Below are 27,657 nucleotides of genomic sequence, written 5' to 3' on the forward strand. Positions count from 1 at the left end.
TTATTTTTTTAAACTTAACTTTAATTATAAAAATTAGTTTTATTAATAAAGAATAATTTAGTTACAAATTTATGATAATTTGATTTGAAAACGCTTTAAATCCAATTTTGTGCGATATTTTTGATCAATAAAGCAATCAATAAAAAGACGAATAGCCGTCGCAAACGAATCTTTGTTTGCAATTTTTGAAAGAATTTGTTGTATAAGTTCTTCGCTTTCAAGAATCGGCAATAAAATGTTTTTCATAAATAGGACTAACGTTTCATTCATATCAGTGAAGTGGACCACCTGTTTACCAACCAATTAAACAATACAAACAAAAGTTATTGTCATTGTTTTGTAAGGGATCAGTAATTTTGTCAGAAAAATGATTCAATTAATGTTTACCTTTAAGCAAGTAATGGATAGTGCGTTCAACTTCAGTAAATCTAAGACTAGTTGTGACAAAACAAACTGTTGGTTCGTTTGTAAAGATTGTAATTCAGAAATCTTGTCGCGAATGGCAAAGTCTAGGGCTAACTATAAATAAAATAAATGAAAATCAATTTATAAATATTGTCTGTTTTGAGATATTGGACTCACTTTATATTTTCGGTCACATTTGCCTAAGTGTTGTAATAAATGGGAGTAAAATGGATTAAAATGCTTCTCATGAATGGATATGTGAATCAATACATTAGTCACTTCTGAAAACTGCTTTTTGGTCGTTGATATCAATCGATGAGTGGCATCAATGAAGTCATTAGCAGAAGTCAAACACATTACTATTGTTTTTCTCAAAGGAGTATTCAATCGCAAAGCTCTCACAAGTCTATCATTTAATTCATTTGAAACGCTTTTATTGTTGTCTAAGAAATTTGTTTGTTTCTTATTATTGTTCAATGAATTAGTCGATTCAAAATTAATAGTATATGAATACCAGTGAGAACTTTGAAGAATGGCATCATATGTACCAATAATGTTGTTGACTCTTATCTTTTTGATGGTACTCTTCAATGTATTTTCTATGAGTTGTAAATCAACTACAGTTCCATATCCTCTGAATTTTGTCATATTATTGTTTTTAATGGCAATCAAAGATTCCAATAGAAATTCAATCCGATGTCCACTTAAACTACTTTTATCAACATTTTTAGCTAAATTCTGTATTTGAAGAATCAATTCTTTCATTTTAATGGCATTATCTTTACGAAGAGTAAATCCGATGGCTTTTAAGATCTGATTAATTAATTCAATGCATTTCTCATTAAAATTGTCACATAATTTCATCATTATTTCATATATAAGTAATGAGTCAATTAAACCACAAAGATATAGATTAGATATAAGTAAAAGTAAATTATCCATTATTTTCGTGTCATTGGTATTGATTTGGTGAAACAATTCATCGAATTTAACTATTAAACTATGGATAACATGTCCACCGACTTCATCGCCACTAAGAAAATACAAAATCGATACTAATATTGATATTTCAGTCGTCAGTTTTTGTGATGAATTGTACTCCAAATCAATGATTGAACTCTTGATACACAATACAAGTGCTTCATTGACATCGTGACGACTAAATTGTTGATAAAAATCTTTAATTTGTGAACTAATTGTTAGCACATTATTAACAGTCAATCTGTTGAGTGCACCTCTCATTTGTCTCATTAATTGATTATCAATTGATACGCAAGAATTTTCAATAGTTTTTTTGACACTTTTTTCTGGTTTTATAATATTTCCTTTGCTATCTCTAAGAAACCCATAGATATCTTCTTTCAATTCATTATCATTTTTCTTCTTAGTTTTCTTTTTTAATTTTGTCATCACTTGAATCTCTTCTGATTGCAATTCATTATCACTATTTATCTCACTTATCAAATCGTCGCTGACATTTGACACTAAGTCATTGTCTGTGTCTTCTTCTTCTTCTTCATTATCACTATATTCATCTTCATTGTCTTCGTCATCACTTTCCTCACTAATGTCTGATTCATCGCTTAAGATATTATCATTACTTATTTTATGGCTTTTCTTGTCGTTTAAGTCCAACTCATCATTACTCTCTTGTTGTTTATATGAATCAATTACTTCAAGAATATAATCCAAACCTTCAGTTTTGAACGACTTTGGCAGTGATGTCACTGTCTTTTCATTGGTATTCTTCTTCTTTCTTCTTCTATTTAATTTCAATTTCTTTTCTAATCTTTTTATTTCTCGCTCTTCTTTTTCAATCTCTTTCTTCTGAATAAAAGTCATTTTTGGTATATTTGTCTCTTTGTTCTTCACTTTCAAATTTGTCTTCATTTCTTTCACTTCTTTCTCTTTCTTATCATTATTTTGTCTATTCTTTGTCAATGTCTTGACATCACTTAATTGTTCACAATTGTCACTAATATTAATATTTATATCGTATTTCTTCTTTAAATAATGAGAATGTCTTTTCTGTTTCTTCTCTTTTCTGGCATTTTTTCTGTCAATTCTTCTGCTTTTCATTTTTTGGTCTTAACTTATGTCCAAATGTTTTATTATTATTATTACAAATCAATTAATTAATATTACTATTAATAAGACAATAGTTTGTATTACAATAAATGTAATATTATTTTCATAACAAATGCAATGAATGCAAACAATAGTGTTATTAACGATCTTTTAGTTGCTTTCAAATTGTCATCAATTGGTACTAAATTTAGTCAATTTATTACATTTAATATCATATGAAATATAAATTTAATACTATTATCGCTATTGACTTCAAACACGTGTTATTATTATTGGTGTAATCATTGAATGAGTGGCGAAATCTATGTTTCAATTGTTTAATACGATATAAACATTGTTTTGAATTTATTTAATCAAAATTAAATACATTTTCAAAATAAACTTAACGTTAATATTATATATTAATACTTGAATTCAATCTATTATTTGTCGGATATCTTCACACAAAACAAATATAATGTCACAACTGGTGCGACAATTGTCATCATCGAGATGTGTGAGCAAATGGATGTACTGTTTGTCAACCAAACGATGGCTATCGAAGAAGGTCTTCGACGACTCGGACCCTAAAACTGTGGAAATCAAGAAAGAGTTGACAGACTTGAAGGACAAACAGCGTTACAATGAGTACTCACAGCAAGAAATGGGTTGTATTTACGCCAAAAAGCCTCACAAATATCTTTGCAAAGAAGGAAAGGCTTACTTATGGTGTAGTTGTGGTCGAAGTCATCGACAAGTAAGTCATTTAATTGATTTGTTTTATAATAATTATATTTACATTCAAAAGATTTTATTATAGTATACAAAGTAATTGAAAACACATTTTTCACATAAATCACTAAAGAGTTGTATTTAAGTTATTTTACAATAGATTTACTGTTTTTTATTCACTCCATTATAATCAGTCATTATATAAATAAATAGATAAAAATTGAGACAAATATAAATGACTACATATTTAGCATTTTGATAGTAAAAATTGATATTTTGTTGAATGGTCTGAACAATCAAATGTAATATTAATTAATAAATAAATAATTTGTCATTTTATTGGTCAGCCCTTCTGTGACGGAACTCATAAAAACCTTCACTTAAAGATCCCTTTAAGACCCGTTCGATGGGAGTGTACTGAGACTAAGGAATACTGGTTTTGTAATTGTAAGCAAACCACACACCGACCCTTTTGTGACGGAACTCATAACAATGAGACAGTCCAGTCGGCACAGTCTACAGTAAGGGACGCAAATTCACCCCCTTTTGTCAATACAACAATTAATACAAAAAGTTAATTAATAAACATTAGGATTGTGTGATATTTTATAAATTATATATACGGTATATGCATAGGATATTACATACGATACAGCTATAGATTATTTATCATTAATTGATACTTTGTATATACCGGCAAAATTTTAAATAATAAATTATATCCAGTGTATACCCATATATAAATATACAGTATATATATATATATATATATATATATATATATATATAAACACTATAAATTAAATAAAAACATTGATTTTAACCAATTGACTAAAATTTGTTGCTCTAATACTGAGGCAATGAAATGTTATGATTGTGTTTGTGTGACAAAATTACAAACACTATTTTACAGTGAATTTGATGACTAAATTGAGGTTTTGTATTGAATTATATGATTTTTGCCAAATGTCGAAATGTCTGCAACCGTATTATATAACTAAATACAACAATTAAATCGATTATCAAAAGACATCATTTGATTAAAAATCTATTCAATTGCTTTTGCAATGAATTCATTGAACCGTTTGGCGTATTGTTCCGGATGTACGGTTGAGATCTCAGCAGTTGGTCCGTGTTTTACCGTTTTGGCCGCTTGTGCCGTACGTTTACGTAAACCAAACTGAGTTAACACATCCACCAAACCAATGAAATATATTTCACGTTTAGTACTCTCTGAAAGACAATACATATAATAAAATTTTTTAAGAGAATTTTTTTTTTAAATGATTGGTTCAATTTAATTACCAGCATTTGACTGAATAGCATAAATATCTCGGGAGGGGTCGATAGTGGCACTGAGGGGCAGGTCGTTCTCACTGGCATCTGATGCTTTGTGGTGAGTTTCGGGAGAATCAGGAGGCGTTGGCACAGCGGCATGTGGTTCAGCCACTTGATCGCCACCACTGGACTCGCCTTCATCCTCTTCAGCTGACTGTTGATGTTTTTCATTGGGTGCACATTCCATAAGTTCTTGTTCAGCCTTATCCATATCATGAATGGCAACACAAAGTGAATAATCCATAATATTTTTGTGGCATAAGAAGGCTGTGTCCGCGTCGAGCATATCCAAGAACTTGCGTTTGCGTTCTTCACTCATAAATATACGGACGCCATCGCGCATGAAATCATTATCTTTGAAAATGGGATTACCTTTTCCTCGTTCCTTCTCTGAGGCCTCGCGATCAACGGTTGAACCTTTGAGATCATATTTACGGTGAACTGTTAGACCAGAAGAGCAAATATTTCTCATAACAACAATATATGTTTCGGTGCCTTCAACTGTCAACCGATACATTCCACAGTATTGAGGAAGTAATGTCTTGCCGTGTCTTTCGACAATATAAGGGTGATATTCTTTTAACAAGTGGTGCATTGACTCCACCTCATCGCTGGTCAGTGTCTTCAGAATAAAGAGATGATCGTATGATTCGTAAAACTTGGCGCCAGATTTGCCGCCACCGTTATGTGCAAAGGGTTGGTATTTGGTCAGTGAGTTGACATAATCGGTGTCATCAATTTGGAAGCGCTCTCTCAGGTTCTGAAAGACTAGTGGACAATACTCTTTGACTTTAAAATGTGAGGCCATATTCTCCTTATTAAACAAATGGTTGTCCACTTTAACTTTGGTGTGCGCTTTAAAGTCATCGGGCATTAAAACGACCGGTACGTTCACATGTGTTAACTCGTGGATCGTATGGTTGACGCCCCACATGAACACCGATAACAACGGTTCCGACGCCCGAAATAGTTTTGCCTTTTGGTGTTTGGGACGAAAGCGTTTTGTTTTCATCTTCGATGGCTTAAAACTCGACTGATTGGAAAAAGACATCTTCAATATAAGTCTATTAAATGACTAATTAGTTTATTATATGGATGTTCTGTAAATGATATCAATTATTTCAATGACGTTAAGCACTGGTAGTTATCGTCGACAGGAATTCCTATAGATTTTGTCGCTAATTATTGACAACAAATCTATTAATTATTGCTTTTATTATAGTTATTAATAAACCACTGATTAATGCAAACTATTTGTAGTTATTTGCACTCAAATGACATCTTTAACTGTCATGACATGTGTTGAAGACATTTGTTGTCAAAATGTTTGTTTGTTTATGTGTCCATCCAATTGGTCCGATCAATGGACCACTTGTTTATCACTTATAATAATCAAAGACAACACTCATAGCAATGTCTATGCAATCAAATGTAGTGACAGTTAGTCGACAATCAATGAACTATAACTCGGAGTCAATAATCACTGCAATTATAGAGAAAGCAATCAATCAATCATTGATTGTATCAATCATTTCAATACCATTAATGTTAATCAACTTTACAGTAGAGTTATAGTCAATAGTATTCAATACAGTCATACATTGGATAGCATTGAATCAATAGAGTAGTGAGTCTACAGTACTGTACAGTCAATGCAGTCCTCACTCACATCACAAACACTGTATCTCATGTATGACTCAACGCTATAGTTAACACATTCTTATTGTCATTGATTACAACAATTCACTTATAATAATAATAATAATCTAAATGTATTAATACAACACTAATATACTACTCAATTAATACAACACTAATACAGTACTCTATTAATACATTAGAATCATATCAATGGAGACATCTATGCATTCAAACAGTACTCATGTAATAACTATATGTGTATAGAGTGTTGACTTTGACAATACCGTTCATTACCCGACACTAAAAGTCATTGATATTTGTAGTGATAGTCAGTTATCCACAAATGTCTTCAATTGATCCAAATGTCAGTGTAATGAAAACAATGTGTTAATTAAGTGATACAATAATATTGACAACAATTTAGTGTAAAAATAAGACAAATTGTATGAAAGAGTGTGAAAGCATTGCTCTATAAAATAGATTGTTTTGAGCGCTTCAATTCAATGTATGTTTGAATCGATGAGTGATTAGTTGATCCCAATATTGGTCACGAAATGTCTGATTTCTCGTACAACGATCTCTTGGATCCGAGTGTTGAGGTGACACTCAAAGGACACCGACAGGCAATTAATTGGATTAGTTTCTCGAGTGATGGCAAACAATTGGTTTCGGGATCAGATGATAATACGGTGATGTTGTGGTCAGTGGACGAAAAGCAGTCGATTTGTTACCGATTGGTCGGTCACACAAACTCTGTAATGTCTGTCGCCTTTGCAAATGATTATTTGCTTTCGTCTTCAAAGGACTGTTGCGTCCGTTTATGGCGAATGAATAAAATTAACGGCAGATATCCTGAGAACGAATCGGTGGTCTATCGATGCCATTCATCGCCTATTCGTAGTGTCGATACTAACGCTGATTACACACAATTCTGTACAGCAAGTGATGACAAAACAGTTAAGATATGGTCACCAAATGCCACAAATAAGTTCATTGCATCGCTATCTGGAGTACACACCAATTGGGTCAGACATTCACGATATTCACGTCTTAATCCTCATTTGATCGGCTCGTGTGGTGACGACGGACTCATCAGTATTTGGGACGTGAGAACTAAAGAAGCTGTCATTCAATTGACATCAAGACGTAAATCAACTCATTTTATATCACTTGAATGGCATCCAAATTGCGAACATATTATATCGTCTTCAAGTGCCGACACATCGATTCGTATTTGGGACTTAAGAAAGGAAAAGATGATTCAGTATTACGCCGCACATACCGGTGCTGTCAATGCAACTGACTTTCATTCTTCTGGCAATTATCTGATTAGCGCTTCTTCTGATGAAACTTCAAAAATATTTGATTTACTTGAAGGCAGAGGTCTATTCACATTAAAGGCACACAACGGTGCTGTGAATTGCTGTGCCTTTACAAGAGATGGTAATTATTTTGCTACCGCTGGTAATGATAAACAAATAATGATTTGGAAAAGTAATCTAATCGGTGGCGATAAAGACAGAACCGATGATTATTCACATATTGAGGAACACATTAACGAACCATTAGTTGTTCCCAAAAGTCATTCAAATAGACATCAATACCAATCAACTCCTTTATCGACACCAAAGTCGAGTAGAAATCAAACACCGGTAACAAATGGCAACAAAATGCCACTCAAGTCAGCTCTTCGTCGATCTAATTCTGAAGATATTTATAAAAATTCAAATCGTGGACAAAGACATATCGATAGCATCGCTAATAAAGATATCATCGATAATAGTGGAGATCATTTGCATTCAGATAATACCGAGTCTTTAACCAAAACCTTTATAAATCAACTGAAATCACTTACAGATAGTGTTTTGGTTATCGAGCAAAGACTCTCCGTATTGGAGGATAAATTTGAATCCCATTGTACTTCTCGTTCAGCTCATGGATCGAGTAGTAGTTGAGTGCAAATTATAAAATTATTTTGTTATTTTTGTATAAAGATTTCATTTTAAATACCATTTAAACAAATTTCTCATTTATTACTTTTAGAAATTGAGATTTAATTAATGTTTTAAACTTTGAATACCATTTAATAATATATAAACGTCTTTGTATTTTGTATTCAAGACTTAAATTTAATTCGTTTGATAATATATTTGGTAAATCTTGTGTCCAATTGGACACATAAATCAATGGCGCATTGGCTTCTTTAAGAAGACGATAGGCTTCATTTTTATCACAACTTGTTTTCTTTGTGTGATTCATATTCTCTTCAACGACAGGAACCGATCCGAAAGACAAGGCTTCGAATATTCGATAGCATTCGTGATTCCGACCGATCGGACTCAATGTTAGGTCACTCAGACGGAGTGCTTCCACATAATAATTAAGTGAATCAGTTGTCTCTTTTGGTTGCCATTCATATCTTACTTTTATTATACAAATATCTCGATATTTATTATTTAATATATTTATTAACTCTTGTCGTGAAGAATCGGGATAAATAGTGGCCACAAAATTACAAACATACGGACGACTCGCCTGAAAATTAATTTTGTTGAAATCCGGATTAGGAAAATTGCGATAAGTGGCCAAACCTAATGGCCATTGATATATATCGTGATTATCTATGGCTTTCCAGTCGTAGACAACGAATAAGAATTTAATAAATCCTCCGTTGGATTCAATGTATGGTTTGATCCAATTGTTATGACAGTCTTCATCGCCTAACATAACAATTCCTATGTTAGCAATCTTGTCCTTAACTATCTTCACGCCTTCAATCCATTCGGTAGCAAATCTAATCTTATCTTTGTCTCTGCCATTGAGTACAAGAATCAGATTCTGTGCGGATAAGTGTTGCAATGATTCTGTTATCAACAGCGGACCACTTCTGAACTTAAATTTAAATTCATTAACTTTGACTGAACCCGATATATATGCATTGTTTTCAGTTCGGGTCTCGATTTGGCCACGAAGTATGTGTTGCCATAAATAAAGACCAATCGCGGCCTTCGACCAAATCTCAATAGTCATCAAATGTGATGTATTCAAGACATTATTGTTTTTAATATCAATTATATCAATATTTTGTACATTTTGTTGGACACTCTCAGCAATTGTCGGAAAATTTGCAGAGAATTTGTAATAAAAGACATAAACGGTGTATAAAATCAATAATAAATTGATGACTATTATAGTCACTGTTAGTCGCAATAGAGTTAACATTAAGTAACATTTAAATACAGTTTATTAACTATTATTAACTATTATTAACTATTATTAACTATTATTAACTATTATTAACTATTATTTATATAATAAATGAATAAATGAATAAATGAACATGATCATTTTGATCATTTTATTTCTAGTCATTCATATATATCATTACTGAAAAATATTCCCTAAAATTTGTTTACATATAAAATATGTGTAAAATGTTATGAAAACAATAATTCGTAACATTTTTACTGAACGACTCTCACATTTGTTGTGCATTTCGTAATAATTGAAAACAATTTAGAGTTTATCGTCAGTTTTGGCACAAGAAGTAAATCAAGTGATCAATTGGTGAAGACATCGACTCATCTCAAGATGACTCACTTCAAGGAACACATCCCTAATCTAATTGACAGACAATTGTTAGTCTGGTATAAGAAGTATCCGTCAAAGGATGCCATTCCTCCTTCAGTTAAGTAAGTAATTATGGATAATGTCTTCGAGAGACATATGATATCAACAATTAAATTATCATTTGTTAGAAATATTAGACTAAATGTTGTAACAATTGATTGATCAGTGAAACAATGATGAAGAAAGTCCACAATAAGGCTAGAGTTCACGGATCACTCTTAATGATGGCAATGGCTATCGTCGGCTTCATTGGCACCTCATTTATGGCTAAGAGAGCCATCAAAAGAGGAGAATCTATTGAAAAAATCAATGAAGACTTCCACAAAAATTATAGACAAAAATAACAAATATTTACAAAATGTTTACAAATTATTGCTTAGATTTTATTGTCAACTCATTTGACATTAATTTTATAGTAAAACAAAAATCTATTTATTACTCAAACCATTCAATTGTTAAAACAATTGTCACTCTAATGAGTAATAATATATTGAAATGATTTCTAAATTGTGTTACAAAATAATTATAAAATATGATTAGTTTTACAAATAAACTACAAATTGAAAACTTAAGTCTAATTTAATTATTACTAATATATGTTATAAAAATTTAAGATTCTTATAGTCGCAAATAGTGGTCAAATTTTCATGTCTTTAGGCTTATAAAAAGATCGACATCTATCGTAAAAAACCTTTGGATTATAATAATGGATCAGTTATAGTGATATACAAGATGTGACATAAATTCAAACCTTTACAGTCCTATCTCTAACCACTTCTTCTACATTAAGCTCATTCTGCATAAGTCTAAGTTTAGTCTGTTCTTTACGTAAAGACTTTAAGACATCCATATCATCTTCATTTTGTTGTCGTTGAGATTTAATAGATTTGACCCGATCTGAGACAACACTAATACAGTGTTTAATTGATTTCTCTCGTTGTGAATATGATGTCTGAAGCTATGAACCAATTTAAGACAATAGTTATAACAATGTGGCAAACAATAAGATGTCAAACCTGTTGATACAATTCTTGACACTGTTTTCCTGCATTAGTGGATCCGACGGCGAAAGAGTCGGTAGGAATCGATGTATTCAACAAATGAATGATATTGTCATCAATTTTGCGACTTTTCTTTAGCGCCTCCTATCACAAGACATACCATTCATTCATTTATAATGAGATCTTCGACTCACATATGAATTAAATCAAACCTCAAACGCCAGAAAGTCTTCACACGTGTTGTCCATTAGTTTTGAAAAGTCAATCACTTTTGTGTTTATATTATTAATAAACTCCTAATGAATGTGTGCTTCAAATAAATAACGCAAACAATGATTACATAATCATTTGATCTCTAATTGAATACAAAAATACCGGTAAATACTTTTAATTAAATTAAAACAATTTATTTTTTAATTTAAAATTTATTATATATTCATTATAATTTGTATTACAAATTGTCGGATAATTAAAAAAAATAATAAAGTTGTAAAACATTTAATTAATATTGACTTAAAATATTGTTACAATTTAGCAAAGATATAATTAGTTATTATTTAATAGGAAATAATTATAGGGTTGTGTTTGACTTCCCCTATGGTTTGTCATTATATGTATCTAAACTGACCATGGTCAAAATAATAACATGCAATCAGTCAGTTTGCTATTAATTCACATTTTATCAAATAATTGAATCTTTATAAAAGTGTTGGCAAATAAAACAAACTTATTAGCATTTTTTAGTAATTATTATTTCATTTTTATAAATCAAAATTAATTGATTTAACAAATGGTAAATCAATTATTTATTATAGTCAACAAACTTAATGAAAAAAAAACAATTAAATCAAAACATTTCATATTACGATAATTGATAGATGTTTCGTAACAAATGAAGTTTTATGAACCATCAGTAAAAATATTGTTTCAAAACAAACAATTAAATTAATATATCAATTATATTTTGCATAAGACTGATGTTGTACTCAATTAATAAAACAATATCATTAGATTATAAATCAAAACATTACAATTATAATAAAGTAATGGTAATAGTCTTTAGCATTATATAATAAATGCTATACAGTAAATGCTTGCTTTAATGCTTTAAATTTTAATACATGCTTTAAAATGCATGTTTTGCAATAATATTTTTATTGTCGGTTCAAAAATTGCAATTAAACAAATGTTTTCATTAAATCAATTAATTTCGATTTTATACTAATAATTGTCAAAAATATCAAATAAGTTATACAATCAGAATTTGTTAAAAAAATTAATTTAGATTATTATTACATAAATGATAAAAATTATTTAATATATGGAATTATCTTATACTGTATTTTAAGCTTACGGTAAATATTTTTGCATTTTTTTATAATACATATTTTCACAATTATAAGTTTGAATAACAATTAAACTTTGAAATACTTTTGAATATTTTATTTTTATTAATATTAGGTTATATCTAATGGATTATCTATATGTTATCGTAATTGGTATATAAAGTATTGGTATATTTTGAAAATATTTACCGTATATTTTTAAACAGATTTTGGAATATAAAATTTACAATTTAATAAAATAGTAAAAATATAAATTAATACTGGTCATTTAAATAATGCTTATTTTTCGTTAAATAAAAATATTTTAATTCGTTAATTAATATTTTAAATCCTAGATATAACAAAAATGTCATATAAAAAGGTGTTTAATTATAAGTAACATTTATATTTATAATTTAACTTACAGTAAAATCGTGTTTTTCCCCATATGGAATTCAAAAAAAAAAATGAAAAATAACATTTTCATACAGTAAAAAACTCGCATTTTTTACCACCTATGGTAATAATTAAAAAGTAAATAATTATACAAAGTAAAAAACTAAATTTTTTATATGGTACAAAACTCGCATTATTCCCCATGATTTAGACATTTCCATATCAGAGAGAAAAAACACAATTTAACGGTAATGTAGTAAATGTTTTATTAAATTAAATTCCAGTTTAATTATAATAATATTAATAATAATGATAATAGTAATGATAATAAAATACCATAATTTATAAATTGGATGAAGAAATGGCAACAATTTCTCTGACAAATAGAATCCTTTGCAACATTTTAGTTACCGATGCGTTAGTCAATGGATTCGATGAATACCAGGTATGACTATCGGGAACACAACCTTCAATTGGATATAAATAAAACATATCTCGCCGTTGAGTGACATTTTCTGGACTAAAATAAAGAAAAATATTATTAACAAAATAGCAAATTAATATCAATCAATAATACCATTTTGATAGATAAAACTCAAATAGTTTAACGGGACATCTCAGCTGATTCTCAACGTTTTCATATAAGGTTAACGTTCTTTTTCTTCTTCCACGTTTCGAGGACTGGTATATAAGACATTGTGAGGAATCATTGGCCCACTGTTTGCTTAGATTTGAAAACGAGAAGGACGTGTGTTCGTCGAGTTCAGTCATATGAAAGTATTTGGTCGACAAATACATGACTGTATTGAGCAATACTGTAGGCGAATGAGCGCCTAATTGTCCGCAATCCCAAAGATTTTCTTCTTGAATACAAGTAAGCTGTGGATTGTAACCAATAAGTCTGGTATGTATAGCATGTATGAACTGTTTGTACGCCGGATCCATAAAAATATTATCCAAACGATTATTATCCGCCAAATATTTTTGAAGATCGAGACAAAGCAAATAAATATAATCAGCAGAATATTCTTGTCCGTGAACTTCACAGATCTCTTCAACAAATTTACAAAATATTTCACTCAATATATTTTGATGTAATTGAAGAACATTTTGTGTTTGAAAGTATTGTTGTGATTGTCTCAACCATATTCTAAATGCATTTATTCCTGCATTTGAAGTGTTTGTACTCAATTGACTTTCTAAAACTGAACCCAAATCTTCCTCTTCTTGTTTCTTGCGACCTCTTTGTCCACTTGATGTTTGTGCACTTCCTCTTCCTCTGCCACGTCCTCTTCCACGACCTCTGGGTGTGTTGTTGTCAAAAATGGTTGAATCAACAATTGCTGATAAATCTAATGTACCAAAGTCTGGCTGAAACTCTTGTTGATATTCGAGACCCTGTGGCTGATAGGCATTACTATTACTATTTGATGATTCATTTTCATCTTCAACTTCAGACTCTTCAATGGCTTCTTCATCAATATCATCTTCAGAATCAGTTTCCCATTCATCTTTTTTGCGACCGCGGCCACGTCCTCGTCCTCTTGATCCTCCACGACCCCTTCCTCTTCCTCTAGATTTACCTCTTGTCGTTACCTCAGATTTTCTTCCCCGTTTAGAAGCTGTTCCTTCGGTATTGTTTCTTGACTTTCTTTTAGAACCGGTTTGATTTAAGTCTGTGTTATCAAAAGTATTATCAAAGAAATCGTCGACTTTGTTGAGCGTTTGATCTTCATTTTGTGATTCAACCTCTAAAGCGGGTTCGGGTACGGGAGGAGGCGGTGGATCCGGTTTAAAGAAAAATGGAATCGGCAAAGGAATAGGAAAAGCCAGAGGTTGCATATATGAAATTGGTATGGGAACAAACATTGGCACTGGTAGTAAAAGTGGACAAATAACTTTAGGTATGGGATCAGTCTGTACTTCTTGGTCCACTTGAAATGGTCGACAAGAAGTAGCTTTAGTTTGCATCGGTGGTCGAAATTGAATGCATTTATTTCTTACAAGCTTTGCTTCTGGAACTTTGACAATCACTTCTTTAGTCTCTTTGATAATTTCCTTTATAATTGTTTTGACACCATTTGCAACACTATTTGCTTCTGTTGTTACAGTAGTTGTATTGCTTGTTATTAAATCAGATGATGATATGCTTGTGCTAACCACAGGTTCAGTTGATGTCTTTGTTGTATTGATATTAGCAAAAACCACATTTTGAGGACCTATTCTTTGCAATATATTTGGTTGCATTTGACTTAATGTAACATTTTGTGATGACTGCGGTTTCTTATTGCCGTATATGGACGGCGTCCACATTCGGCTTTGACCCGACATTAAAGGATTGTTATTTTCAAATGTGTTTCCATTTCTCACATCTGTAGCTATTAATGAATCTGGAAGTGATTGTCGTTGATATTGAAAGACACATTGATATGAACAGAAATGTTTAACATTATTATCTGTTCTTAAGAAAAACTGTGGCCACTGATAATTATTACATTGATTGCATACAAACTTCTGGGTATTATAGGGTCCAAGTTTGACAGTCTCTTCTTCGGCAATATCAAAGAGTGTCAAACAATTCAATGAACAGAAAAGTCGGGATTCATTTCTATCCCAATCATATCTTTCAATTAAATCAAAGTTATATTTCTTAACTTTACAGCAAAGACAGGCAACAATCTTACGGTTCTTTAAGACATACATTGACATACATTTTGTGGTACAGAACACATGAGTGGCACCAGTAAAGTGAAGGATATGTACAGTTGTTTTGCTATAAGTGTTAGTCCAGCCGTATTTGTGACAGTTCTCACAAAATATAGTCTTCAATTTGTTGTCATATTTGAATGCCGCCACACATATCGGTGAACATAAGGTATACTTTTTATTTTTATACATAAATTCGGTAACATTTTTCGTGTCCGACTCTCGTCTGCACTGAGAGCAGAGTGTTTGCGCGGCATTCCTCGAGTTCAACATTAATGTGTATTGGGTTTTACAAATCTGGTCACAAAACTCTCGAATACGCATTTTCTCTCCGAAACCAAACGTTGCAATACATATAGTCTGACAAAACTTGAGATCTTTCTGACAAAAAGCACACACTTTTAATGACTTTTTATATGCCTCAAGACATGTGCCGACACAGAACTGTTTGATAACATCACCGAAACGAACTGAATATTTGCCTAATGATTGCCTGTTGACAGAAGTCGAACATTTGGCACATTTTGCGCCAAACACTAGTTGTCGTGTCTGAACACAAGCAGCCGAACAAAACTCCATTGTTTGCCAATAATATATTACTTTATCTTTAACTAATGGCTTACGACATGTAAAACAATGAGTATTTGGTTGGGCATCGATGTCATGCTTTACAAGACATTCTTCATTACAAAGCGTTGAATTGGCCTTAAAGTTGGGCCGAAATCCTTGTACTCCACCTGTGATTAGAGCCGAACACACGGAACAACTATCTGTTGTCTTAACGGTTTCCACGCAATCCATTGAACAACAACTAAGAATCTTATCGTTCATTTTGATCTTAAACTTGATCTCTTTGTTCTGACCGCAAACCAAACAAAGATCACAACTATCATCTGTTTGACTGTCAGTTAAATCAATTACTTCAATATCTTTATCTTCATCTGCTTTGTCCACTTCTATTATCTCAATATCATTATCGTCATCCATGGATCCATTAGTAGGGCCGTTGACAGTGTTGGCCGATACCGCAGATGAAACCAATTCAAGCATATAATCCATTAAATCTTTGGCTTCAATCATGAATTGGTCGTCTGATTCATTGACCATCAAATTGTCTGACCTCTTGGGATCAGTGCTTTCAAAACTGAGTGACATTGAGACCAAATCCAACATATAATCGACGCATTGATTGCATTCATCGATTATGTCTTCACTTTGAGTGATCCTATGGTCGACAATGGGATCAATTGATGCCATTGTTTGTCACTTTAATTACAATTCAAAACACAATAAAAATGTTGTTTTGAATAAATGCCGGAAATATTCAATTGTTTTATTTGATTCTTAACATAAAATACGTCATATAATAACAATTATGAAAATGTGTAATACATTGACATTTAATACATCTAAACATTAAAGGGTTTTATTAGTTGTGAACGTAATTGACTTCAATTGGATTGAGTTTATCAATGCTTTCATCACTGGTTTTACTATTTATTTAAACATTTAATTGATTTTAATTATAATTAACAAACAAATCAATGGCCGAAACAAATGTCATATTAAGAGGATCTAAGGGTTTGTCTTTAGTAAAGGGAGACAAACCTTATTCAGAGATCAACTCTTTGAGTCAACGAAATGATGTCCGATGTATTGATGTCTCTATTGATGGCAAATATCTGGCTTTTGCTGATAATAGTGGTATCAAAGTAGTGACACTTCCCGACTGTCAGACCATCTTCGAGAAGAATGAGAATATGAATTATGTCAAGTTATCACCGAAAGGGACCATTTTGTCCACTTGGCATCCATCCAATCAAAACAATGTCAATAATCTTCATCTTTATGATATCGCCACTCAATCACTCAGCAGTGGTAATCAAATATCATTTCTTTGCTATATTTTGATGACTAAAATCACATGTTTTACAATATATATTAAGCCTTACCTCAGAAGAAGCCGAGTCGATGGTGTCCGCACTGGACTAATGATGAATCGATTTGTGTCCGACACGTGAATATGGAATTAAATATCTATGAAAACAATAGGTTTGAACGATATGTTCATCGGATGTGTTCACAAAAAGTGGCCAATTATTCAGTGGTGACCGACAGTCAAACGGGTTGTCATTACATTGCCTGTTATACTGTTGGAGCTAAGGGTCAGCCAAGTTTTGTCCGCATTTATCAATACCCGCGTTTTGAGGGTATGGCCATCGCTAACAAAAGCTTCTATAAAGCAGATTATGTGGACTTCAAGTGGAACCAAAAGGGTTGGACACAATTGACTATTTAATTGATTTATATTATATGATAATTTTTATTGATATGTAATTTTTATATAATAGGAAACGCATTGCTATTGTTGTGTTCAACAGAAGTCGACCAAACGGGCAAAAGTTATTACGGACAACAAACTCTTCACTATTTGAACATAAAAGGCGAGACATTTATAGTAAGCCTTAATAAAGACGGACCCATTCATAATACTTGTTGGACACCCGATAGTTCAATGTTTTGTGTCATTTATGGTTATATGCCGGCAAAAACATCACTTTTTAACAATAAATCGGAAATAATGTTTGAATTTGGAGAAGGAAGTCGAAACATTATTTGCTTCAATAGTTTTGGTAATTTGGTATCACTCGCAGGTTTTGGCAATCTTAGGGGTGGTGTTCAGGTTTGGGACTTCAAACAAAAACAACTTATTTCCGAGTTTAATGCACCCGATACTACTCATATGGATTGGTCACCCGATGGCAAACATATTTTAACAGCAACTACAGCGCCTAGACTTCGGGTTGGAAATGGGTTCCGGATTTGGACTTATAATGGAGTCAAACAATATGAAAATATTTTTGATACCAATACTGAACTTTATGATATTGTATGGCAACCCTCTAATCAATTTAGTGAACCACAAATTGTAATACCGAAAGGACAATCTGTATCAAAACCTGTCGAACCCAAGAAGTATATTCCGCCTCATCTGAGAAAAGATACAAAACAGTCAAATAATAATAATAATAATAACTCACAAAAACCACAGTCAAAGGCTATACCATTGAATGAAAACGAAAAGAAAATAAAGAATTTGGAGAAAAAATTGCAACAAATAAAAGATTTGAAGGAACAGATAGATTCAGGAAAAACATTAGAGAAGAATCAAATGGAAAAGATTAGTAAAGAACAAGATTTGATTAATGAATTAATGCAATTAAATATTAATTCATAATTATAATTGTTTTTAAAGTTTTTTATTAAAAATTATACATTTGTTTATTTTTCAAATCAAATAAATTATTGATTTGTTTATTTAAGTATATACTATGTATTTTCAAACTGTAACTAAATATTACTAATTAAAAATTATTAACTATATCTACATTAATATTGTTTATTTGTTAATTATTATATAAAATAACTAACTAAAAGTTCAGCATAAATTTTCTAATTATATTTTTTATATTATAAAGTAATAAAATTAATTATTTAGATTTATGCAGGCATAATCATTATATCATATTTTATTTAATATAATATGATAATTTATTAATTCAATATTTCTAAAATGAAAATTTCTAATATTATTTTATATTAATTCAAAGAAATGAGTGATAAAAATATGGCGTTTATTAAGTGCTAAATGAGATAATCTAATACAATAAATATTTTTTTTGTGGGCGAAATTGTCAAACAACTTGTGTAAGCATATTATATTTATAATATAATAGACTGTATTTAGTAATATACTATATTTTTGTGACATCTTAGGGCTAAATATAAAAATCAAAATCATTAACACAAACATTAAAAAAGCTAATAAACATTACAACTGTTAATGTTCTTCAAGTTTTTTGTTTGCATTTCTCTATTGGTTAAGCAAAAAAATTATTGATACAATTTATTCTATGCTTTATAATATATACTGTATATACGGTATGTATATATATTGTACTGTATTTATAACCTACTTAATACAACAGCAGAATATTCTGTAAGAAATCTTTTTTTAAATATATAAACAATATTTATAGAAAATGAGTTGAAATTATACAGAATTGAATGTTTAATGAGTTGTAAAACTTATATATAATAACTAATTCAAAAATAATAATATCGTGAATAAAATTATAGTGACATTTGAGTATAAATTTCATCTCATTTATCTCAATAGTAATGAGTTTCTCATTTATAAAATGAATAATGTTAAGGATTATATGAGAAGTGATAAGTTATTATTATTATAATATATATTATATAAGAAAAGGGAATCATTTGGATGAAAGAGTAGTGCAGAGCATTAAAGTCGATGAACGAATCAATAGAGAGAAGATTATGGGAACAGTTGTTTTTTGCCGTAATGTTGGGCACAATGGTGGGCATGCGTTACCACTATATAAGATAGTATAGTGTGTTATGTGATATATGCAATACATTGGAAGGCACTACTAATAATGTTGGTCAGCCTATGAAGGCAATCACGGCTTATTTGTTATGATCATCACTGTTCAAGTCTATGTACTTTAATCATTCAAACAGTCTTTTTTAATGACATACCTTATATTTATTTATCATATATAACAACCAATCAACCAAATAATGATAGACTACTAGATTTTGAGTCAACATTAAGGCTCATATATTTTTGAGAAAATATTATTGCAATCACTTAACAGTTATTCAATGCCTAATACTGTTAACAATAATTGTCTGGCATTTAATTTTAGTCAATTCCTGTCTAATATATTCACCCCTATGTTTCTTGGCTTCAAAACTAAATCAACTGATCCTAAACCATATGAATTGGAAAGGGATTCAAAAAGAGTGACTGAACAAGAATTAACACATTTAAACCATAAAATTGTAAGTTTATATATATTTCAATCATTTATCCCTAAATACTTCAATTTTATCTATTCTTGTCATTTGTTAAATATTTACTTTGCTTTTTATGTTATATATTGTATAACATATTGCATATAAATTATATATATATTAATTTGTGACTTTTATTGTTGTTTTTTGTGTAATCAATGGCTAACAACATGTCATTTACATAAATATAGGGCTATTAAAAAAATTAATATAACTTTGAGATATTTGATGATATGATAATTATATAATTTATTAATTATTAATTCTCAATAACTCATTAAACTTAATAATGATTTAGCATACAGTATAATAAAACTCATTTGTATGAATAGTTAATATTATATCAATTATTTGCTCCTATTTTTACGGTTTAGTGCTTATCTCTGTCTTACTGTAAATTCATTTATTAATGTTTTCAAAATGCATTTTTTATTTATATAATAATGTACACAAAATGATTAAATGTATTAATCTTTTACAAACTATTAATATAATATAGTTGTATCTACTGTATCATATATCCTAACTCTTATTACTACATATTATTAACTTTTATTTTTTTATTCATTGATTTTGTTTTTAAAATTCAAATGTCTTGAATGTGTTATAAATAGAAATTTTAATAAAATGTTTAATGTTATGTATGTGTCAGTTGAAAAAATGTTTTTTTATTTAATTTGTAAATATATAGTTTTGAGCGAGTAAGCAACATTTTATTTATATAAAATACATTATAAATTGAAATTTTCTTAAGACACAAATATAAAATCCACACATTTATACATTTATATTGAGTATATTTGATATTTTTACGATAGTTTGTATTACGGCTTAACTGTATTTCTGTACTCTACTTATTCATGTATGTACTGTACTATACTATACTGTACTCTACTCTACTGTAATATATCTTGAATGACATTTGTTATGAACTGAATTTTTCCCAATTGAATTGAATTAATACTTATATGGATTGTGTATAAAATCGACATTTATTAAGACATAAATATAGATACATTGAAATAGTTGTACATTTAATATATCATTGAATTTATTCGAAATATTTAGAAAATTTTTTTATTATTTTATTTAACATTTTAAAGTTTTATGCCCTAAAAATATTTGACTAAAATAATCAAATTAATTAAGTATGAATATATTACACAACTAATTAAATAGTTTTTTTTGTTGATAATAATTTTAGAGTATATTATAGGTTATTTATTTAGAAATGTTACATAATTGTAATGTTAATTATTCTAATAATATAACATCAGCTAATCATTAGAGTAAACATTATTTTATAATTGATTAAAAGCAAAACATAATTTATATAAAATACAATAGAAATATTACAATAGTAGCAAATATGTAAATGATTATTATATTAAATATGTAAACTAGTAGTAAATTTTATATCAAATAAGATACATTGTTTAATTAATTTTATAGTTTTTGTCAACAAATTTCCGTTTCAAAAATGACACTACTTATTATTAAATATTAATGTTATGAAATATATTAATGATAAACAATTCAAAAATCATATTAATAATATTATCGTTAGAAATGTCACCAAATGATTATTAATGAGCTATAAATTCAATAATAAGTGTTACAGAAATGATAATATAATGATAGATATCATATATGAATGGGTGGAGTGTCTACTTTAAATATAATCAAATTTATTACTATGAGTATGTTATAAGCTTGAAATTAATTAAACTTATATTTACCTTAAATATAGTGTTTGGGTTTTTGTATGGTTTGAAACTTATATGAATAGTATTTTATTTTTCAAAATTCTTGATTGAATACAAAGGTTAATATTTTAAATTTAACTTAAAATATTCCATTAAAGTAATAGATTTATATATAAATTTAATATTATAAATGAATTTCAAACAAAATCCACTCTGTTTTATCATTAGACATTATACTATAATATATTATAAAAACTAATAGTATATTTTGTTATATTTTATAATAATTTTGCAAAATTTATAATATATTTAATATACAAATATTATATTTAATATATATACAGTATATATACTGGAATATAATTCATATAAAATATATATTTATAATTTTTATAATTTATAGTTTATCACAGATTTGCACATATTTTATAAAAATTTAGCAAAATATAAGAATAGAATATCAAAAACAAAATTTATAAAAAGTTAAATATCTGTCATTGCTATTATTAAATTAAATGATTAATAATAAGTTAGTAAAATATATATTTATGTAATTTAAAAATCTAAACATCACTATAATGAAACTTTTATATGTCATTATAAAATAAGATTTTATATTTGATAGAAAATTAAAGTATATGTTTTTACTAAATATTAATATTTTGTTATTAAAAAGATTATTATTAACTAAAGTTTTATAAATTTGATACACATTAAAAATGCAATATATTTACATAAACTAATATAATAATTATATTGGCTATGATAATACTTTATTTAATAATTATTATTAAATATGATATGTTATGAACTTAACGGGTTTATATAATATTTTTTAATTAAATTAATATTAATTTGTTATTTATATATTAATAACAAATGTATAAAAATACTTGTATATTGGTATAAATAAATACTATGATAATCAACGAATGTTTATGAATAAACTACTAATGAATGTTTAATACTAATTTTTTAAATTGTAAATTATTTTATTATTTAATATTTGTTGTATAATTTTAACGATATTTTCGGTATTAATTGTAATTAAAGAAATAAATATTTTATATTTTAAAAATAATCAATTCAGTTACTATATAATAATTTATAATAATTTTTTTTGTCATATTTATGAAAACAGTATTAAACATTATAAATGGATTCAAAATTAGATATAAACTCAATACTCTCTATAAGATCTATACAATCATTGAATTCATTGATTGAGTCAAAGAAATGCTGATATTATTACTTAGACTACTATTGATTGTAATATTTGTTTGTCTGTTAGTTTTTGTATTGATTTTTGTCTATACTTTGATTTAAAGGATAAATTGCTTCTTAAGTTAGAAGATGAGACGGACCAGCAATTGGCGACATCACCGGATGAAGAGGTAGGTCACCATCTATTCATTTATATTGTTTACTATATATCTATTAAAATAGATTTTAGTAAAAGTTTAGCCATTAAATTATAAGACACTTATCAAATGACCCAACTATTGGTTGCATTATATTATTGATCGATAAGGATTTAAGATTCAATAAATGTCAAAGTTTTATAAACAACATTAATATTTTCAAATACTATAGATATTGTATAGTTATTTAACTGTCAATATTATATTAAATAAAGTGAAAATACTGTTTAATAAAATAGAAATCATTAGTGTGTAAATATTTTAATTTTATTACATTTTTACAAATCAATGAAATATGCGGCCAAATCATATGACACCAAATCAAATATATAGACATACAGTAGAGTGACAATCACTGGGAATTCAATAGAAAATATTGAACTGAAATATTCACAGAAATACAACAATCCTTTCAATCAATGATCTAATGCTCACAAACCGTATACAGTATACAGTATATGGTATATAATGTAGAGATATATATGCAGTAATCGATTAAAGAGTAAAAAATATATAGAAATAATACTAAAAATAGAAATGCTCTCTCTTTTAATATGTTTTTAATGGATAAAAATAATTGCACTCACTTTTAGAGCTAACTTTTCTTATAAATGCTAACAGTTTTGGCACATTATTTGAGACAATTGTGTTCACTAAGCAAACAATGCATGAGAAGATGCATTAGCTTTCAAACGTCAATATTAAGTAATGTGACATCTCTTACACACACACATACACACACACACAAACACACACACACACACACAAACACACACACACACAAACACACACACACAAACACACACACACACACACAAACAAACACGCATACATACATACATATAAAAATGGAGAAAAACTCTTTTGTCAAGTGATGAGTAAATTTAGGCTTAAATTAGATTTTTACGACAATCAGCCCATTATGACATATCACGCATTTCAGACCAATAGCTACTTTTTTATATAAATTATCAAAACATAACTTAGCATGATACATTTAAATTATATACTATGCTTTCAATGAGTTATTATTAAATGACATTTTGTTTTTTATTATAGACTATAAATATCATACAATACTACAAAATGTTTGCTTAATATTAGTAATTTAGTAATAACATTGGTGTCCAGTATTTGGGCTAATTTGTTAAATTGTTTTTTAGAAATTATATTAATATAGACATGTGATATATAGAGATAGTTTAACAAGCTAAAAATTATAAATTATTTATATTTATATTTTATTTATATTTATATTTTTCTTTTTATTTTTCTTTTTAATTAATAATAATTATTTAATGTTTAAATTAATTTTCACTGTTATTTATTTGTATGGCATTTTTTTGTATTAGTGATCATATTTCATTTATATAACTAAGTATTAAGTTTATTGTATTAATTTTCAGTTAATAATTACTTCAAATATTGATTATTAATCAATCAATCAATCAATTAGTTATATTTGTCAGAGTATTTTAAACAAAATTTTATTTGGTTGCTGTCATTCAGCAAATTAGGACAAATAGTAATTTATTTGTATTTATTATTGAATAGTAGTAATAATAGTATAAGTTATTCTGTATAACACAATATATTTTATTTAGCATGCAATGCGAATATTTAATTATATATTTGCTTTTACATTATTGCCAGTGATTACACTACTATATGACTATTACTTATACTATATGTTATTAACACTTTTAATGTAAAACTACTCAATGAATACTCTCATAAAAGCATCACTATTATACAATATTAATACAGTAAAATAATGTACAATAGCTTTATTTTATTAATTTATTAGACTAATCAATATTAAATCACACTATAAATGAATGTCTCAATATTTCAACATTATTGTACTCAAGTTAACATTTTAAGATAAAAATAAAGACAATTGAGTACATATATGACATAATAAACATTTGTATAATGGATTAACATTTTATATTCAGTGTTATATAAATATAAAATATAGAGAATATTGTATTTTTATTTATTTTTTTATTATTTTTTATCAATATGTTTATTAGTGTTATATAACTGTTAACGTTAATTTAACATTACATTAATCAACTAAATAATAGTCAAAATAATTTAAATATACTATTTTAAAAATTAACATTATAGGACTATAAATTTAATTTTGTTGTAATATTTAAAGTTACAGTATTTTAAAAATAGCTTAATTAACTATTGGAATATGTTTAAAATAATTAATTATATGTTACTTAGTTATATACATTATATTTAAATTTTTAATCAATCAATTTAATCAAATACTTATTAAATTGTATTGACAAGTATTTATAAAACTTTCAATTATACTGTATTTCAATAGTTAAACTGATATATATACTGCATAAATTATATATATTTAATGTGTTATATATAAAATTATAAAAGATACAGAGTATATTTACATTTAAAATTATTCAATGAAATTAATATTAAATGAAATCAAATTAAATATTTATAATTAATTAATACACATATTATTTGTATAAATATATATATATAGTGTGTTATATGCATCAGTTCTGTGGCTACGATGCAGACCTATCCTTGTGGTCATAGAGTTGTTTGTCGTAAATGTTTTGTTAAAACAATTCAAATGGTTGTCAGTCAGCGAATGCTTCCCTTACGGTGTGTTATTTGTCGGTCAAAAATATTAAGACTTAAACAAACGACTCGCGGAGGTCTCAACACCGGACATGTGTTAAGAACTGGTCGTAATTATGTCAATACAAACCCATTCTATATCTCTCCGGCCAGTAGTCCCGTCTCACCCGTCACTGAAGTATTTCGTGAACAGAGAGCCGTTTTTGTTAGACATTACGTTGAGTTTGGTTACGATCCCAATGGACAAAGTCCTGTGTCAAGTCCTTGTGAGGTAATGATTGACTTTTTATATAATTTAATAATTTATATAAACTTTTAGAGCTATTGTCATTTACTATCATTAAATAATAAACTAAATATAAAGTATTATAAATAGTTTTTTATTAATAATTTATATACTATATTATTTTTATATACAATAGTGTAATGAGTTTATATACTCTATTTTATTAAATCAATTGAATAATTATTTTGATATTTATAGTAATTATAATGATAAAATATTAATGAATAACTAAAAAAAATTTATAATAATTTACAAAGCATTTTACTATAAATTTAGTAAAAATTAAAGAATTTTTACAAAATTGTATTATATAACCGAAAATAAAGTAATATACTATAATATAATATAATATAATTTTATTTTTTAAAATAAAAAATATATAAAAACCTACAATTAAATGATAATATTTTATATTAAATTTATTAATACGGTATATGTTAACAGGAAAAGAGTAAATTAAGTTTTTAAAAATATAGAAAATTTAATTAATCATAATTTTTATATTACTTTTGCAACAATAACAAATTTGAAATATTATAAATGATTTATATTATTATATATTTTAAAAAGTAAATCTAATTTAATTGTATTATATATGTAGTTATTAAGATATTTAAAAAATTGGTGTAAATAGTTTGAAGTCGATTTGGTAATACAGTATGTTTTACACAATCGTAATATGACTTATAAATTATTAGTTATAATACTGTATTTGACTTATACTGTAGTATAATATTTATATACTATATATTATAGCAAATTCCAAACTCACTATAATATATCAAATGTTATTATTTTGTCAAACATTCACATATATTCTATAAATTCATTTCACCAAATATTTGAAAGATATAGTCACAAAAAAGTCAGTTATGTTAGAAATATTACATTTATAGAAGTTAGCACATAATGTATTCTATAAATTGTAGGCCTATTCAAGATCGGGTGGATCTAATTGTGTGCTCCATAAGCATTGTATTGATAATACTACTAAAGCCAAATCTACAGAATTATCACCAAATTGTTCTTCATCTTCAAGTTTGCCAAATACATTGAGTTCCTCTATAGACAACTGTTCCTCTAAATCCAATGCAACATCATTTCAATGGGAGTTCAATCGTAAGCGAAAATATAGCCGAAGTCTTCATCGACACCGGCGTTCATCTAAAACTGGTTCGAGAAGTGGTACTTCGCGACCAAATTCTCTACTTTTGCCAATTGATGAAACTGAAGAACTTCAAGAATTATCATCAAATACTGATGAATCGATAGAAACTTCTAAAAGTAAAGTTACTTCTTCAGCATCTTTTTCATCATCTTCTTCATCATCCATAGAGAATGTTGAAAGCGATGATATCTGTCCAAACATTTTGCAACCAACTAATCATTCATCATCCCTGTCCTCACGATTGAGTGACACTTGGATTAAAGCAAAAAAGTGGATAAAAAGGGAAAAAGTGCACAAAGAAAGTGAGACCTAAAGTAATTGTTTTGTTG

General features: G+C 28.1%; 10 protein-coding genes across 10 annotated transcripts; 5 read left to right on the forward strand and 5 right to left on the reverse strand.

Moving 5' to 3' along the window:
• Positions 1-52: 52 nt before the first annotated feature.
• Positions 53-2,686, reverse strand: LOC128963785 (nucleolar MIF4G domain-containing protein 1-like). Its single transcript, XM_054310316.1, has 3 exons — positions 583-2,686; positions 388-519; positions 53-288 (listed from the first exon to the last, which is right to left on the reverse strand). Exons 1-3 carry the CDS (start codon positions 2,482-2,484, stop codon positions 70-72), a joined length of 2,253 nt encoding a protein of 750 aa, XP_054166291.1. The 5' UTR covers positions 2,485-2,686; the 3' UTR covers positions 53-69.
• A 132-nt stretch (positions 2,687-2,818) lies between these two features.
• LOC128963794 (uncharacterized) lies at positions 2,819-3,820 on the forward strand. The gene is made up of 2 exons (XM_054310325.1): positions 2,819-3,229; positions 3,552-3,820. The coding sequence occupies exons 1-2, from the start codon at positions 2,951-2,953 to the stop codon at positions 3,780-3,782; spliced, it is 510 nt and encodes a 169-aa protein (XP_054166300.1). The 5' UTR covers positions 2,819-2,950; the 3' UTR covers positions 3,783-3,820.
• Positions 3,821-3,973: 153 nt separating this feature from the next.
• Positions 3,974-6,214, reverse strand: LOC128963790 (phosphatidylinositol 5-phosphate 4-kinase type-2 alpha-like). Its single transcript, XM_054310321.1, has 2 exons — positions 4,510-6,214; positions 3,974-4,437 (listed from the first exon to the last, which is right to left on the reverse strand). Exons 1-2 carry the CDS (start codon positions 5,591-5,593, stop codon positions 4,253-4,255), a joined length of 1,269 nt encoding a protein of 422 aa, XP_054166296.1. The 5' UTR covers positions 5,594-6,214; the 3' UTR covers positions 3,974-4,252.
• A 133-nt stretch (positions 6,215-6,347) lies between these two features.
• On the forward strand, positions 6,348-8,138 carry LOC128963788 (POC1 centriolar protein homolog A-like). Its single transcript, XM_054310318.1, has one exon. The coding sequence runs from the start codon at positions 6,738-6,740 to the stop codon at positions 8,136-8,138; it is 1,401 nt and encodes a 466-aa protein (XP_054166293.1). The 5' UTR covers positions 6,348-6,737.
• A 58-nt stretch (positions 8,139-8,196) lies between these two features.
• LOC128963617 (ribitol-5-phosphate xylosyltransferase 1-like) lies at positions 8,197-9,405 on the reverse strand. The gene has a single exon (XM_054310131.1). The coding sequence runs from the start codon at positions 9,403-9,405 to the stop codon at positions 8,197-8,199; it is 1,209 nt and encodes a 402-aa protein (XP_054166106.1).
• Positions 9,406-9,649: 244 nt separating this feature from the next.
• On the forward strand, positions 9,650-10,278 carry LOC128963375 (UPF0389 protein CG9231-like). Its single transcript, XM_054309878.1, has 2 exons — positions 9,650-9,875; positions 9,980-10,278. Exons 1-2 carry the CDS (start codon positions 9,775-9,777, stop codon positions 10,155-10,157), a joined length of 279 nt encoding a protein of 92 aa, XP_054165853.1. The 5' UTR covers positions 9,650-9,774; the 3' UTR covers positions 10,158-10,278.
• Positions 10,279-10,440: 162 nt separating this feature from the next.
• On the reverse strand, positions 10,441-11,128 carry LOC128963143 (protein MIX23-like). Its single transcript, XM_054309630.1, has 4 exons — positions 11,027-11,128; positions 10,830-10,958; positions 10,565-10,771; positions 10,441-10,504 (listed from the first exon to the last, which is right to left on the reverse strand). The coding sequence occupies exons 1-4, from the start codon at positions 11,060-11,062 to the stop codon at positions 10,451-10,453; spliced, it is 426 nt and encodes a 141-aa protein (XP_054165605.1). The 5' UTR covers positions 11,063-11,128; the 3' UTR covers positions 10,441-10,450.
• Positions 11,129-12,877: 1,749 nt separating this feature from the next.
• LOC128963618 (zinc finger MYM-type protein 4-like) lies at positions 12,878-16,573 on the reverse strand. Its single transcript, XM_054310132.1, has 2 exons — positions 13,113-16,573; positions 12,878-13,055 (listed from the first exon to the last, which is right to left on the reverse strand). The coding sequence occupies exons 1-2, from the start codon at positions 16,496-16,498 to the stop codon at positions 12,878-12,880; spliced, it is 3,564 nt and encodes a 1,187-aa protein (XP_054166107.1). The 5' UTR covers positions 16,499-16,573.
• Positions 16,574-16,678: 105 nt separating this feature from the next.
• On the forward strand, positions 16,679-18,464 carry LOC128963087 (eukaryotic translation initiation factor 2A-like; the record flags this gene model as incomplete). Its single annotated transcript, XM_054309556.1, has 3 exons — positions 16,679-17,119; positions 17,188-17,517; positions 17,593-18,464. Coding segments are annotated over exons 1-3 (1,536 nt in total), but the record flags the coding sequence as incomplete, so codon positions are not given.
• Positions 18,465-19,932: 1,468 nt separating this feature from the next.
• LOC128963619 (uncharacterized) lies at positions 19,933-27,641 on the forward strand. The gene is made up of 4 exons (XM_054310133.1): positions 19,933-20,110; positions 23,157-23,222; positions 25,774-26,145; positions 27,090-27,641. The coding sequence occupies exons 1-4, from the start codon at positions 20,003-20,005 to the stop codon at positions 27,639-27,641; spliced, it is 1,098 nt and encodes a 365-aa protein (XP_054166108.1). The 5' UTR covers positions 19,933-20,002.
• Positions 27,642-27,657: the final 16 nt, after the last annotated feature.

Source organism: Oppia nitens, unplaced genomic scaffold (assembly GCF_028296485.1).
Source record: "Oppia nitens isolate AA-2021 unplaced genomic scaffold, nextdenovo-longstitch-racon4-pilon3 scaffold7_pilon_pilon_pilon, whole genome shotgun sequence".
Classification (NCBI taxonomy): domain Eukaryota; kingdom Metazoa; phylum Arthropoda; class Arachnida; order Sarcoptiformes; family Oppiidae; genus Oppia; species Oppia nitens.

Coding starts and splice junctions, on each gene's coding strand:
- LOC128963617 (XM_054310131.1), bottom strand. CDS start 9,405: ATGTTAACTCTATTGCGACTAACAGTGACTATAATAGTCATCAATTTA.
- LOC128963790 (XM_054310321.1), bottom strand. CDS start 5,593: ATGTCTTTTTCCAATCAGTCGAGTTTTAAGCCATCGAAGATGAAAACA. Junction 4,438..4,509: donor TGCTATTCAGTCAAATGCTG/GTAATTAAATTG, acceptor ATTGTCTTTCAG/AGAGTACTAAACGTGAAATA.
- LOC128963618 (XM_054310132.1), bottom strand. CDS start 16,498: ATGGCATCAATTGATCCCATTGTCGACCATAGGATCACTCAAAGTGAA. Junction 13,056..13,112: donor GAGTTTTATCTATCAAAATG/GTATTATTGATT, acceptor TCTTTATTTTAG/TCCAGAAAATGTCACTCAAC.
- LOC128963794 (XM_054310325.1), top strand. CDS start 2,951: ATGTCACAACTGGTGCGACAATTGTCATCATCGAGATGTGTGAGCAAA. Junction 3,230..3,551: donor GTGGTCGAAGTCATCGACAA/GTAAGTCATTTA, acceptor TTTATTGGTCAG/CCCTTCTGTGACGGAACTCA.
- LOC128963375 (XM_054309878.1), top strand. CDS start 9,775: ATGACTCACTTCAAGGAACACATCCCTAATCTAATTGACAGACAATTG. Junction 9,876..9,979: donor GCCATTCCTCCTTCAGTTAA/GTAAGTAATTAT, acceptor TTGATTGATCAG/TGAAACAATGATGAAGAAAG.
- LOC128963785 (XM_054310316.1), bottom strand. CDS start 2,484: ATGAAAAGCAGAAGAATTGACAGAAAAAATGCCAGAAAAGAGAAGAAA. Junction 520..582: donor AATGTGACCGAAAATATAAA/GTGAGTCCAATA, acceptor TTTTATTTATAG/TTAGCCCTAGACTTTGCCAT. Junction 289..387: donor TATCCATTACTTGCTTAAAG/GTAAACATTAAT, acceptor GTTGGTAAACAG/GTGGTCCACTTCACTGATAT.
- LOC128963788 (XM_054310318.1), top strand. CDS start 6,738: ATGTCTGATTTCTCGTACAACGATCTCTTGGATCCGAGTGTTGAGGTG.
- LOC128963143 (XM_054309630.1), bottom strand. CDS start 11,062: ATGGACAACACGTGTGAAGACTTTCTGGCGTTTGAG. Junction 10,772..10,829: donor GTCAAGAATTGTATCAACAG/GTTTGACATCTT, acceptor ATTGGTTCATAG/CTTCAGACATCATATTCACA. Junction 10,505..10,564: donor TTAGAGATAGGACTGTAAAG/GTTTGAATTTAT, acceptor TATAATCCAAAG/GTTTTTTACGATAGATGTCG.
- LOC128963619 (XM_054310133.1), top strand. CDS start 20,003: ATGTTTCTTGGCTTCAAAACTAAATCAACTGATCCTAAACCATATGAA. Junction 23,223..25,773: donor CGACATCACCGGATGAAGAG/GTAGGTCACCAT, acceptor ATATATATATAG/TGTGTTATATGCATCAGTTC. Junction 26,146..27,089: donor CTGTGTCAAGTCCTTGTGAG/GTAATGATTGAC, acceptor TATAAATTGTAG/GCCTATTCAAGATCGGGTGG.